Source organism: Neolamprologus multifasciatus, chromosome 7 (genome assembly GCF_963576455.1).
Source record: "Neolamprologus multifasciatus chromosome 7, fNeoMul1.2, whole genome shotgun sequence".
Taxonomy (NCBI): Eukaryota; Metazoa; Chordata; class Actinopteri; order Cichliformes; family Cichlidae; genus Neolamprologus; species Neolamprologus multifasciatus.
The window spans coordinates 50,203,121-50,217,691 of record NC_140445.1 but is presented as its reverse complement, the minus strand read 5'-3'; the positions used below and the strand labels follow the sequence as shown (position 1 = coordinate 50,217,691).

The window sequence follows — 14,571 nt, the reverse complement described above, 5'->3', positions numbered from 1 at the left end:
CTTGACACAGTTATGTTAAATAATTGTGACCATTCATGCACATATCCTCACTGCTGTTTTCATGAACTTGGTGAACTGAAATGAATTAATCAGATATTTTGTATACTGTTGTTAAGGACATGGTTCAGCTTCTTAGCTATTAAGATAAAGAGATTGCTGTCTTCACAAGCTTACCAGATCATTCAGAGTGCCCTTGCTTCACATCCAGCCTCCTTCACTGTTTCAAAAGCAGTGGGTAAGCCCAGACTCTTGACTGACAGGTGCCTTTTGCTGTTCCTCTTTCTGTTCAGCCGAGCTGTCTTTCCGCTGGATCCTCAATGAATTCCCGACCTTCATCATACCGGACAAGCGACGTTTTGTCTCCCAGATAACAGGCAACCTCTATATCTCTAAGGTGGACTCCTCGGACAGAGGAAATTACTCCTGTATCGCCTCAAGCCCGTCTATTTCCAAGAGTGTCTTCTCCAACTACATCCCCCTCGAGCCTCAGACTGAACGTCAGTACCCCGGTTTCTACTTCTTGTTGTCTATTTGTTGTTGCTTTTGTCTCTGATTGTTGCTAAAGTAGTAGTAACAGACTTTTGGGTTCTGCAGCTTAACAGAAAGCACAAATAGAAAATGGAATACAAAATTATAAATAAAGGTTCCAAGAATTCAAGCGTAAAATACTGTGTTTAATACCAATTTATGCTTGCAATGCACAGCAATTATGTCAGTAAAACAGAGGGATTCAACGGGGATTAAATATGTGTCTACTATAATAGCCACACTTTCTCAGATGGGGTTTCCTGTATTAATTCTCACATTCTTTTGCCAGTGAGGTGTGATTATAGAGCAGGACCTCAAGTGTTAAGAGATGCTTGAAGACAGGAAGTGATTAAAATGCTGCGTCGGCTGCAATTCTTTCCTCCTGTCCCTACTGTAGCACTGTGTTTAATGACAGCGTTGCTTGCTCTAAATGCATTAAGGTCATGTCCCTGGTATTGACTTTTTAAATTAAATTTACAGAACTAAGTCAACTCAGTAGTAGACTGACACATGATGCTTGTTGTGAGACAGAGCCAGCTGGCTACAGAGGACAAGAGGAAACATAAACTGTGCCAAAACGAAGGACAGAAACTAAAGAGATGTATGTGCTCTTATTTATTTAGGCCGTATGTATCTGAACAGCTTGAAGTAATGGGTTCAAAAACCAAACTAAGCAATGTTAACATTTTTCCTTAAGGGATTTCCAAGAATCCATTAGACGTTTACTTTCATCGCTGTCAAACTCTGAGCTAGTTTTACTTGTGGCAAGCATGTGTTGAATAGTAGAACACAAGCTAGGAGGATTTGTTCCATCAAAGGGGCCGGGGACAGAGCTGAGCAGTTGTTTGGGCTCTCTCAGGCATACATGTATTATGCCGTGTCTTCTGGGTATGATGTTACATTATTTACCTCTATCTAATTTTTATGTGTGTGTGTGTGTGTGTGCATTTGTCCAGGTTTTATAAATGTGTATACAGAATTTTATACATTCTGTTAATGTGTTTAAGCATGTAAACGTGAGTCATGCTTAGGGCTCTGTATAAAGCTTTTATTACATTTTATAGGCATTTCTTTCACTTTAATGCTCTGAGTATATGTTAAACCTTTGTATAGATTTCACTGTGTCCCATGTGTGTTCATCAGTCAGCAACGGCATTATTGTTGCTTATATCTTGTGTTTTAACCACCTGATTACTGATTGCTACAGAACAGTGGTTAAACTTAAAGTAACTCAGTTGATAAAGAAACAGCAGAGTGGATGAGACATTCAGAAATCCAGGGTTTTTAAACGGCAAATTACAAGTAAGGATACCTAGTAGGAACAGATTAATACTTTTTTGTAAGATTAAAAAAAATGACAAAATTACATTCACAGAAACAAATAACCTAATCATACATACAGTATGGGATATAAGAGTTCCATATATACGCTTTATGGTGAATCTGGTGTGAGATTTTTAAAGAAAACCTTGAGAACAAACACAAAATTATTTTAAAGTATTTGTTTTGTTAGCATCTATAAACTGGGTTAAGAATCAGAACACATCATAACTTGTTGCTCTTCCACTCAGGTCCTATCAGGAAATACCCGGCTGACCTAAGAGTCAAGTTCCCTGACACCACTGCTTTGGTGGGGCAGAATGTCACCCTGGAGTGCTTTGCTTTGGGGAAGTAAGTAAGAGAGAATATGGTTAAACAAAAAATGCTAGATTGTAGACTTTCATACTAGCCAGCCATGTAGAGGTAATCTGCAATAAAAACGACTCTTAAAGGAAAGTTTAAGTGAATATGAACTCAGTTTCAGAGGCTGTTCTGCTCCGTTTACAATGAAATCAGATCCAAACATATCATTCTGTGAGCTCTCAAAGTTCTGCAGCTGCTGACGTGTTTCAGAATGATAAGTATAGTGGAGCATGCAACAAGCGTTACAACTTATGCCTGCTCGTGCATTATTTTCCCCTGTGTGCCCTTTTCAGTCCTGTCCCTGAGATCCGCTGGAAGAAGATAGACGGACATCTGCCGTCAAACCACGAGGTGCGTATGACGGGGACTCAACTGCATCTGTACAACGTGCAATTTGAAGACGGCGGCACCTATAAGTGTGAGGCGATAAACTCGAAAGGAAAGGACTACCACACCGCTCGCGTGTCTGTGGAAGGTAATTTGAAATTTTCTTGTCTTAACTTATACTGTAGTTTTGCAAAGTCTTTATCAGTTGTATTAAATCTCTCCTAGGTGTGCTTTATGGGATAAACTCGTCAGCACTGCTATTATTAGCACTGTCACCAGACAGGGTAAATCTTAAGATTTTTCTCAAACCCCTTATCTAAATGTTCTAACTTGCAGCTTTTCCAGAGTGGGTGGAGCACATCCGTAGCACTGAAAAAGACCTCAGGAGCGACTACACCATGTCCTGCAAAGCCAGTGGCAAGCCTAATCCACACATCCTCTGGCTGAAAAACGGAGAACCGGTATTATTCAGATTCATAGATTGTTATTGTCTTGTAACTGTGAATGCAAATGAGCTATGACTCTGAAATGCTCAGAGCCCTCTCGGTGGCTGTCTAGATCTCGTCTCTGTTCGGTATGCAGCCAAGGGTTGTTACAGGAGCACAGCAGAGACAGGAAGCTGGCACTGTGGGTAGACATGGTGTCAGGAGAGTTCAATAAAAAGCACCTTTTGTTTTTGAGCAGGTGCCAGCATGTGTTGTGTAATGCTCCATAGAAACAACTGTCATCAGGCTCGAAAATGCTCTAGAGAGCAGCCAGTGACAGAAATGTGGGGGAGGTTGCTGGATGTATCATTATGCATTAATGAAATCCTCTGCCAGGCAGATGAACTGCAGTAGCCATCATGTCAGCCATCATCACTTTAATTATGGCCATTTGCTTTGTAACAGAACTCAAACATTATGGGAAAAGATGCTTTATTTTGTTTTACTTTGCACTCCACAGGTTGACAGGAAGGAGATGAGATTCAGCAGCTTGACATTTGATGATTCAGGGATGTACCAGTGCATAGCAGAAAATCGTCACGGAGTCATTTATGCCAACGCAGAGTTGCGTGTCTTTGGTGAGTCAAACAACTATCACAACTCCCACGGCTGTGTCACGTTTCACGCTAACTAATAGATGCTTATTATGACATGGGGACTGTGCTTAGCCAGAAAAAAAAAATCTATATATATATTTGAAATCAGCATTTACTGTACATATCTGGAAAACAAATACTGAAAACATCTGTACAATATGTTAACTCACTACACTGAATGTTTTAGGGTAGTGTCATGAGCGTGTGCGTTCCCGTGTTTAATCTGTGCTCTACCATGTTTGAGATGAATAACCGACACTGTCACTCCTCAGACTGTGCTCCCACATTTGAACACAACCCAGTGAAAAGAGTGCTGGCAGCCAAAAATGGCCGGGTGGTGATTGAGTGTCGACCCAGAGCGGCCCCAAAGCCCGCCTTCTCCTGGAGCAAAGACACTGAGCTGCTTTCCAACTCTACCAGGTGAACAGTCTCTTTCTGTTTGCCTCGAATCTGTGAATATTTTATACATTTGTATTCATTCTCAAAGGCTGGTTTACCAGAGCCTTCCTTTGTTGTTTTTGATTTTGGGGATCTAAATAATCTCTCGATCTTCTAAACCAACTATATACTGTCCACAGAAAAATTCTTTAGTCTTGTTGTTTGTCAGCTTTGCTATCATCAGTGGCTAACATTAAGCTCATTCTCAAGATTAGTGTGGCCGGCCTGGTGTGTAAAACCCTGTGTTGTGCTCCTCACTGGCAAAACAAGCCTAATCTGTAAGCTCTGAGACCCCCAACAACTTTTCTCCCACCCTAAATACCTCAGAGCGGGACTCACTTGAAGGAGGAGCAGCAGGGAAGTTACTGTGGAACATATGCATCCTAATACTCTGGGTGGGGGCGGAGTGGCAATGTGGCAGCTGGCAGGCTGTCTCTCATGCACTAATATGAAAAAAAATATATGAATCAAACACTGCTGCCTTGCTGTTAGTACAAGTTTCCTTGCACAAGCTTCCAAAAGTTCTCCTTTTTTTCCCTTGGCAAACTCAATATCCATTAAGGAACTGACACATATTCTGAGTACTTTCATAATTTTTTATAATCCACATATCCCTGGACTACACACTGGGCCACTGACCTTCATATTGTGCTAATAATTTTACACAGCATAAGGCTTTCTCCTGGGTGTGTGAACTATTACTTCTGGTTTCTCCACAGGGTGTTCATCTGGGAGGATGGAAGCCTGGAGATCCTCAATGTGACACGAGCAGACGAAGGCAGATACACCTGCTTTGCAGAGAATGACCGGGGCAAGGCCAATAGCACCGGCGACCTGTTGGTTATGGGCAAGTTCCAGCTGAAGAACAATGTTTAATGATTCTCTTTGTATCCCTAATGTTTCCAGGACAGCTTTGACTTGCTTTGACTGATGTCAACCTTAGCTGGCAATCATTCCTGCCACTCTCAGTCCCACCAAGCAGGAGCGACCTCCAAATGTCTGCTATCGTTGAGTTATGGCCCTCTTTGCAGGCTGATAGCAAGCTTTTGTGGGACATTCAGTCGTTACCCAAGGGCAATGGCACGAGGTTGCTGCTTTAGATTCAGCTTAGCACGTTTCAGTGGAAAAGAAGAAGAAAAAACTGGGATTGTCTGATAGAATTAAGAAAAAAAATCCCCAGAGACTGATATGAGCTTTGTTTTCCTTGTTGTTTGTTTTCTTTAGATATGCAGTCAGAGCTGTCAAGCTTTTTATTCTGTGTTTTTACACTTAGCTCGGTTGGTATGTGCAGCTCTTTTCTGCCCTCTTCTGGCTATTTATGATATTTCAGAGTTCTCACATTTTTTTTTACACCCCAATCAAATACTCTACAGTTGATCATCTTTGAACTGTTTAAGTCTATTTTTTTTATATAAGTAATCTGCTCTTTCTTTGATTTTCATTTATTCAAATTACCCATGAGTTAAATAACTGACTCTTTTTAATAATCCCTGAGACCTATTTATCTTCCTGTTTTTCCCCACAGACTCTACGAAGATCACCTTGGCACCATCTAATACTGACGTTAAAGTGGGAGAGAATACCTCGATGCAGTGTGCAGCATCACACGATCAGTCTCTAGATATCACCTTCATCTGGTCCCTAGATGGCCGAGTCATTGACCTGCACATAGACAGACAACATTACGAACGCACCACAGTGAGACATCATGTTGTTCCATTTATTGTTTTTGAATAACCCAGGTTTGGCCACAATTGAAAGCTGAAAAAAAAATCCCCTTGACCTAGAGTTCACGCACATCCTAAGCATATCTGAGGTCAGGTTGATGCACTACTTGGAATACCTGGTATGGAAAAGTACAGTCGGATATAAATGAACATGACTCTAAAATTCATTTCACATACCTTCCTAGGCGGGAATAGCGCACAGTATATCCGTTTAATGGCAATTTCTGATAACATCTATTACTGTTGACATGACCCACTCTCTCCCGCTCTCTCTCTCTGCCTCTTAAAGGCACTAACCATAAGCTAGTGGTTAGCTTTTCTCATTTGTCACTCTGCCTGCTAGGCAAACACTATTATGACTGTGATTGATGACATCCTGATTTTTGCGTGCAGGGATGATTTTCCCCTCGTAAAAACAGGGTTCAGTTCCATTTGATACTGTTTGTGTGGCATTAGCAAGACTGCTAGTTTGATGTATTTTTAAAGTTGAATCTCATATTCAGTCAAAACGTTGACTGTTCAGTGTGCTGAGCTCGACATTTGTGAATGCGAAAAGAGGCTTTGTTTAACTCCCTGCCCACCTCGATTGCTTCATTTACTAGACTAATACTAATGTGCCATTTATCCATATTTTATGATGTTTGTCAGGCTGATGCATAGTGTATACTTCTTCTAAACTTAAGCATTGTCTCTTGTGTTGTTTTGATCAGAATGGAAGCTCGAATGGCGAGCTGCTCATCAAGAATGTTCAGCTGAAACATGCGGGACAGTACACCTGCACCGCACAGACCCCTGTTGACAATATCACTGCTTCTGCCCACCTGGTTGTCAGGGGTGAGTCAAGAGTCATGTATGTAAAATGTCTCAAAGCATTCAGCTAACTAAGCAAACACATAATGTATAGTATCTATCTATTTTTGTTATTTCACATGATATTTATGTAATTTTTCTGCACAATTCTCACAGTCTTAATGTGTGTGGGCCTCCGTTGGCAAACAGTCACATACGCCCATGCACTAATCAGGATTAAGTTACATTACAACATGTTACCTAAAGTCAAATGGCAGCTGGTGCATTTTTACGCACTGTCAATCACGTCTGACAAAATAAGCCTGCAGGGCCCTGTCGAAAAAGATTAGCTCGTGTTTTTGAGTCTTAAACTCCTATGTTTAATGGTTGTTGCTCATTTATGTATGTTTAATATTACAGGAACAATTAACATCCAAATATTTTGCTGCCTTGATCATGCAGACATTGTCAAACTAAAGCAGAAGCTTAGATGACAAAAAAAAATCACACAATGCAAACAAAAGTAGAAAAAAACCCCTGGTTCCTTCTGCTAAATTTCAATGTTTCCAGGCTCTTGTTGTTAGACCTTTAACATGCAGGTAAAAAGTGCACATATGTTAAAAGAACGAGGCTCAAAGACAGCACAAGTACTGCATTTTGTGCAGCGCATGTTTAAAGAGAAGTAAATCTCTCCCGAGCAACCAGACCGTAGAACTTTTTTTGCCAGATAATCTGTCAAACCCAAGACTCCATGCTAACAAAAGTGAGGGAGAAAATGTTTGAAAAAGCCGATGAAGGAAATGCCTTGTGTCCTCAAGCATAAGACAGAACACTTAAGCATCTACTGGTTCCACCCTGAAAAGGTCAGACTAACTTAGTCAGATACCAAGTGGCATTAGCATTTCTGCTATGGGACAAGTATAAATGCTGGTGGCTTGCCTCAAGATGGCATTGCTTGGCTGCACGGTGGCACACTGCTGGTCATATTTATCCGAAACAAATTGCTATGTCCACCCAGTCCCAAGTAAGATGAATTGTTTTATAGGAAACTTTGTGCTTGTTGCTATGGTTGCACAGACAAAGTAAAAATTTGACCTAAAAAGCAATGCTTTTAGTACAGTGCCAGCTCTGACCTGTTTATATTCCAAGCGTAATGCCTCGGGATGAGTATATAATGAATCAGTGATTTCAATCTCTCAGCACGGTATTTCAATGAGGACAGCTGCTGATTTCAAACTTGCTCTTCCAACCTCATATAGATGTAAACATACACAAAGCAAACACTGTCACTTTTTCGGAGGTCTCTGTGTCTTCTTTACTGTATTTCAGATTGCGGATGATTCATTGCACTTTGTTTTCACCTTCTTCTTCTTCTTGATGACTGAGAACTTATCTTGAAACAGGCCCCAGTGCTGGAGGACAAAGAATCTTTTTAGATAGGAATTCTAGCAGTGAATTGCTTGCCAGTGATCCCTGGTGTGTCTTGGGTGTGCTGCTGCTGCTGTTGCTTTCAGAGCAGGTGTTGACAGATGGCCAGGTGAACGCACAGCGGCTGACTGTGACGTTTCCCAGAGTGTAACCAAAGCACAGGTCCGGGGCTGCTCCTAATGGAGTGCCAAATGCCAGCAGCCTGGGGCGCAACGAGGGAGAGATGAAAGACAGCCATTTATCATGGCAGATGAGGAAGCAGATCTGCTTGAGGAGAGTGTCCAAGCTCAAAACACAGCTCTGCACCTGTAGCCTGTTATTAGCAGGGATTAAAGATAGGCTGCGGAGCTGTTTTCATGTGAATGTATGCGTGCGTGTAAACAGAGTAAAGTTAGGAGTCTTGGAGCAATGTTGAAGTGTTGCTGTGAACGAGGAAAACTATTTACAGACTTTGTTGAACTCTGGATTGTACTCAAGGACTCCTCCATATGGGCTCCAAACTGTAAAAAGCTAAAGTGCAGTGTTTTATTCCTTATATTAGATTGTAGCAACTAAGCCTTCTCTCCTGACTCTTGGAGGCGAGGGTAAGCTTAAGGCCTGTCCGGCTTTTGGCTCTCTAATCGCCTTAGTTCTCTCGGCTCACATTCATGATTTGGAAAAAAGTAAATTCTGGCTGATTTCTGATGCTGTGGGTTGGGAGTCTAACCCTGACACAGTCTGGGTTTTCTATTAAGCCATTTTTTTAAGTTCCAAAGGAAGAATCAAGAGGAGCATTAGGACCAAGAGAAACACTGGATTGTAGAGCTTTTGCTTAAGCTTTAGTTCATGTATGTCAATGGGCTTCTAAGCTCTAATGCCTTAATCCATCAGTCTTTGCTGATGTCTTTTAAATAAAACTCTTAAAAAAAAGGGAAATGTAAGGGCTTTGATGTGCAGTATTTCATATGCACCAAACATTAGACATCTTGAAAGTTTGTAAAGTTTTTAAACAGCTCAGGGTCTAAACTGAGTTTCTTTCCAGTTTGCATGTAGGAGACTTATTGACCGCTTGAGGAAAAAGTCAAAGTGAGCATTTGTGGGGATTCCTGCAGCCACATTTATGTTTGCCTCCATTCTAACAATAATTTAAGCCTTCTTGTTATTCTTCTCTTTTCCCAGGTCCTCCTGGTGCTCCAGGTGGGGTGCGAATAATAGAAAAAACAGACAAAAGTGTAACATTGCAGTGGAGCCGTGGTGCAGACAACCACAGTCCGATCTCCAAATATACCATCCAGTACAAGGACCAGTTCTCAAACGATGTCTGGAAGAATGCCACTACATGTAAGAACTCGAGCGTGCTTGTTGGTAAAATAAACACTGCTACCTTAATGCTGAGCTGGGTCTGGTGTTGTAATATTTGTGGTCATGCCACACAATGATACTATAGGCCTACAAGGTGGTTAATGTCTCTTAAAGATGGCTTAAATATACTTTAGTTATGCTTCGGTGAATTAAAACATAGGATGGGTTCCCAAAATAGAACTGCACGTTTGTTTTAAGGATACAACCGGCATATAATGTTCAACCGTAGAGAGCAATAGCACTAAAATGAACTTTCTATAGTTCCTGTTAATGTAGAGGGGAACGCAGAGATGACCACAATGGTGGACTTGATTCCCTGGACAGACTATGAGTTCAGGGTCATTGCTACTAACACTCTGGGAACAGGAGACCCAAGCAACCCATCGCCTATTGTTAAAACGCTGGAAGCAGGTAAGATTGTTTTTTTTTTTACTTTAGACATCTAAATATAAGAAGGAATAAAGAATCGGAGCAACTTAATAGGTCAAGAAGTGGAAGAGAAAAAAAGAGATGTGGTACTACAGTCCAGCTTTCCGTTCTGTTATTTATTCATCATCATTCTATTATTGCACTGTTTACTTACGTTAAGTATCACTGGAGAAATGAGTCAGCATAAATCCCATCATGCCGCGCTTTCTAGTGCAGAAAACTCACCACACAAACCTCCACAAATGAGCACTTTGGTGAAACTGTATACTGAAATTCAATTATAAAATGGGAATCACAGACTTACAGTAACCTCTCTTGAAAAAATAATCATAAGTTTAAAGTGAGCTACTAGACTCAAGGCAAACAGAAGAACTTGTCCCTCTCTCTGTCTCCCTGAATGGCAACGTTCCCACGTGGACATTTAGGTGTTGCGTTTGGCACAGGAGAAGACACTGATACCGCATTTGAAGAGGAAGGATGTTAGAGCAACATTGGCAGGGCTAGGTTACAGCCTGTGTGGTTTGGCTTTGTTTGCGTGGATTCATAGCAATGTGGGCTCAGAGTTTTGCTGTTGCCGTCTCATTGTAGTTCCTGTGGTGGCGCCCTCAGATGTTGGCGGGGGTGGAGGGGCTAGCAGAGAACTGACCATCACATGGACGGTAGGTTGGGACTTTCCACTGGGTAAAGTGGGAAGATGGGTTACATGTTTATATATGAAAACTTGCTAAAAGATGTTTAGTTTTTAGTTCAATTTGTAATAGTCACACTGACATTTAGATTTACATTTAAAAGAGAGTGGGAAGCCATGTGGTCAGTGTTTCAGAAATCCAATAAATTATTAAAATGAGTTTGAAAAAGGGCACAGAAAGACCAGATAATGCAGATGTCTGCTCAGGATTTCAGTTATTCAGGTCCTCGTAGTCTTAAATGCTTCAGTTGAATCTTTTTTAGGCTCTTAAAGATGTGTCACTTCTTCAAATTAAGTCCAATAAAAGATCCAAAGATTTTATTGTGTTGTTTATTATTCACCACATGTGCAGCACATACAGGAGAGCTTATTGTTTCTTTCTCACCATAGTTTTAAAGAAGAAATAAGAAAAGATAAAAGGACACTCCAGGGAATCTATAAAAAGTGGCAGTAGTCCAAATACAGTAACAGAGATGTACGTGGATATATAATATAGATATAAATATATAACTAGAGCAACTTCTGAGATGTACATAGACAGTAGTGCAAATTTGAAAAAAGGCCAATTACACTTAAGATAAGTAATGCAGAATTTTTAAACTGGCAATTAATAAAGCACAGTGATAGGTTCTCAATTGCTTTGTTAATCAGAACAACGAGCGTACCACAGATCATGCAGTAGAGAGGACGGGAATGATAAAACGATCGCTATCGTGAACAAAAAAACAACTCAGCGACTGAACTAATTCATGGTGTGTTGCTTCTCTGCTGCAGCCGTTGATAAATTAGCTATGGCTAAATTGTATTTTTCTTGGCTGCAGCATGACCGTTCAATTCCAGAGCAGCTGGAGGACGAGATGATATGTTTATCTTGCTGTGCATGTGCGATGACAAAGACACGGTGTCCACAAAGGAAATGAGGTGTGATGATAGATGAAGGATGAACCAATTGTGTCGTTGCTGTATATAAAACCGATGCCTTACACAGTGCAGTCACTGTATTAAATTGTATTTAAATATCATCTGATTTGTGAAATTTGATTTTTTTAAGTTAGGCTATTTTTTACTTTGCCATAAAAGCTGGTCAAGAGTGACATGTGTTAAATAAAACATTTGCCAAATGCCATTTCTCAATTTATTATTCATTTTGTCAACAGCCTGTGAAGCCAGAGTACTACTATGGGCCTAATTTTGGCTACATTGTGGCCTTCAAGCCCCAAGATGAGCAGGAGTGGAAACGCGTGGCTGTAGCCGATCCCCAGGCCAGGCGCTACGTCCACAAAGCCTCTGACATCCCACCTTTGACAGAGTTTCAAGTCAAAGTCAAAGCATTTAACGTCCAGGGAGAAGGACCCTACAGCCTAACAGCCATCATCTATTCTGCACAAGACGGTGAGCAGTTAAGAGATTCAGCCCTCTCATCTGTAACAGGGAAAAATGTGCTAAAGTGATCTCAAAACAGCATCGCAGATCAACCTGGTTCTGTTTTATTAGTGTCAGAGAATGAGGGATTGCTCAGTCCTGCTAGTCAGTGCGCCACTGTGAAGTAGGATCCTTTTAATATTAGCTCTCATGTATAATAATGAGAAATATTAATACCCCTTGAAAGTGAACCCATCATCCCCCCTTCTCTTCTCGGGTTCCTTGTTGGGGGATTATTATGATCTACGTAGCATGAACCAGAAAGCTGATAACTCACCCAAAGATGCAAAGCATTTAGCAAGTTATTAGCTTCCACTGACAAGCAGTTGAGATAACCACTAGAAACTCAAGCATGATGGGTGAGAGATGCTCCTGCTGCCATGGTAACACAATCAGGAAACGGTTGCCTGGTGGGGGTGTATGATTTTTACGGTTATGCCTTCAAAGTGAGCCGTTGCCAGGCAAATCTGTGACCATAGTTGCGTGCAGGCTGGTTGAGCATGCATACAAACCATCTTCCTCAGAGTTTGCCTCTGTTTACAACGTGGCAACAGCATGGCAGTTTAGCATTTTAGGACAGTTTCCTGGCAAGAAAAGACTACACACAGGGTTTAAATGTTCCATAAGTCGTGGAATAGTGTCTGATGGCGGATCAAGAGAAATGCCACTGAGAGAACAAAAAGCAAAAGAAGCCAAAAGATACGTATGAAGAAATATAAGCCAATGTTTAGTATAGTAAGTCTGTGTATGTTAAACTAAATATTTAAAAATTTTGGATTGCTTTGTGTTTGATTAAAAAAAGAAAACAATGAATGTAATTTTTTGACATCCTTAAAACATGGGTCTTGTAGTGAATATATCTGTTCTCTGGGTTTCTTTTTAGCTCCATCTGAAGCTCCTGCAGTTGTTGAAGCCAGAGCTCTCTCTGCCAAAGCTGCCACTGTGTCCTGGATGCCCCTCTCATATAATAATTTAGATGGATACCAGGTCAGTAGAAACGTTTATGAGGCTTGATCACAGTAGTAGTCATCACTTTAGCTGCTTCAAACACCTCCATTTGTGACTTTTTTTTTTGCTCACGAAGCAAACTTACTTTAAGCACCTCTAAGGAAAACCACAATCAATTTAAATCCATCAAAACACACATTAATACAAACACATTGCTTTAAATATAAAGACGTGCTTTTCTCCAGCATTTCTCAAAAACTGTTAAACTAATACTTACATTTAATAAGGTTTTCACTTGTACAGAGCGCTTTGAAACCAAGATGGTATCCTTGCAGTCTCACCCATGTGTCTGTGTTTCCCAGGTGAAGTACTGGGAATCTGGTCAAAGTGAAGGGCAGGCCGAGACGATTGCCGTGTCTAGCAGGGAGAACCACACTAAACTAGAAAATCTGAGACCTTACACAGAGTACATTATTGAGGTTCGAGGCTACAACTCTGCAGGATATGGGCCACCCAGCCACCACTTCCGGGTCCTAACCAAGAAACCCCGTATGTTGCTCTTTACAGTAGTTTATCATTAACTAACAGAGAAGTGCTTGGAAAACAGCTCACAGTGTTGTGTCTGTAAGAACAGTGCATTCTGCACACAAGATTTGAGCCATTTAAAAATAAACATATTCATGATTGCTTTGTTTTAACTTCACCAGCACCAGACCGCGCCCCCAAAATAATAGCTAAAAAAGTGAAGGGCCAGTCAATAAATATTGCCTGGGAACAAGTGGAACCGATGGCTAATGAGTCCTCAATAGAAGGGTACCGAGTGAGTTTCATCTTTTCATCATTCTTGTTTCATCTCTTAAATAAAAAAAATAGCTGCTGAGACCCTTTTTGTTATCTATTAATATGCATTATACATATGTGCATACGCAGGTACTATACAGGCCAGAGGGCCAAACCACAGGCACTCTGTACAACACCTACAAACGAAACATTGATCTTCCCCTACCTCCAAATGGGAACTATGTGGTGGAGGTCCGGGCACACACAGAAGGAGGAGATGGTGCTACGACCACAGTCCAGATCACAGGTAATAAAGTGATTTTGAGTTGATTTAAGGTCCCTAGTTTCCTAAGTTGGCTTTTGTGTTTAATTCTGTCAACATGGTGTCTGATTGTGCTTAAATGGAAGAACGTATGTGGCTTAAAACGCCTGAAAGAACAAATTTAGAAGAGATAAAAATTCCTTCAAATCTCCTTTTGAATTGTTATCTTTTTAGATTAAATTACTCTTATTCCATGAAACTAATCACCCATGAAAATTCTATTCCATCACCACCCAGGTTTAGTTTCACTCACAGGAAAAAAATAAGACTTAAGTAATTTGATGACATTTAAAATCCATATTCCTGTGGGGAAAGACACACACTTCATTCCTGACCTGCCAGTTTCTGGTGGGATTACAGGTTCAGAGTCTGCAGTAGGTTATCATTTGTCACAGCTAGAGGGTTCCCATGGGCCAGAGCAGAGCTGTCACTTCTGGTTACATACTTTAGATTGGAAAGCTAAGATGGCCCGTGACTAAAGCCTTGATAGCCCGCTGACTGGATCCTCTCTCTGGCTGATGGACTGACGGGGCAGGCCGACTGCATAGAAGAGCTTAAGCTTCTGTAATTGATCTTGATGAGAAGAGGAAACCCCTCCTGTGGTTTTCCTTATCCCTTATCATTCAGTCCAGACCCCACC

At 41.0% G+C, this 14,571-nt stretch overlaps 1 protein-coding gene across 3 annotated transcripts in view; it reads left to right on the top strand.

Moving 5' to 3' along the window:
* The window catches only part of cntn1a (contactin 1a), a 62,062-nt gene that overhangs the window by 44,787 nt on the left and 2,704 nt on the right, over positions 1-14,571 (top strand). For all 3 annotated transcript variants that reach the window (XM_085169125.1, XM_085169126.1, XM_085169127.1), the window contains 17 exons: positions 291-497; positions 2,100-2,199; positions 2,505-2,686; positions 2,875-2,999; positions 3,484-3,601; positions 3,892-4,039; positions 4,777-4,904; positions 5,583-5,755; positions 6,495-6,618; positions 9,160-9,321; positions 9,604-9,753; positions 10,360-10,430; positions 11,617-11,851; positions 12,765-12,868; positions 13,192-13,378; positions 13,537-13,649; positions 13,760-13,916. In XM_085169125.1, coding sequence (XP_085025251.1) covers positions 291-497; positions 2,100-2,199; positions 2,505-2,686; positions 2,875-2,999; positions 3,484-3,601; positions 3,892-4,039; positions 4,777-4,904; positions 5,583-5,755; positions 6,495-6,618; positions 9,160-9,321; positions 9,604-9,753; positions 10,360-10,430; positions 11,617-11,851; positions 12,765-12,868; positions 13,192-13,378; positions 13,537-13,649; positions 13,760-13,916 — 2,484 coding nt within the window. The remainder of the gene's footprint in view (positions 1-290; positions 498-2,099; positions 2,200-2,504; positions 2,687-2,874; positions 3,000-3,483; positions 3,602-3,891; positions 4,040-4,776; positions 4,905-5,582; positions 5,756-6,494; positions 6,619-9,159; positions 9,322-9,603; positions 9,754-10,359; positions 10,431-11,616; positions 11,852-12,764; positions 12,869-13,191; positions 13,379-13,536; positions 13,650-13,759; positions 13,917-14,571) is intronic.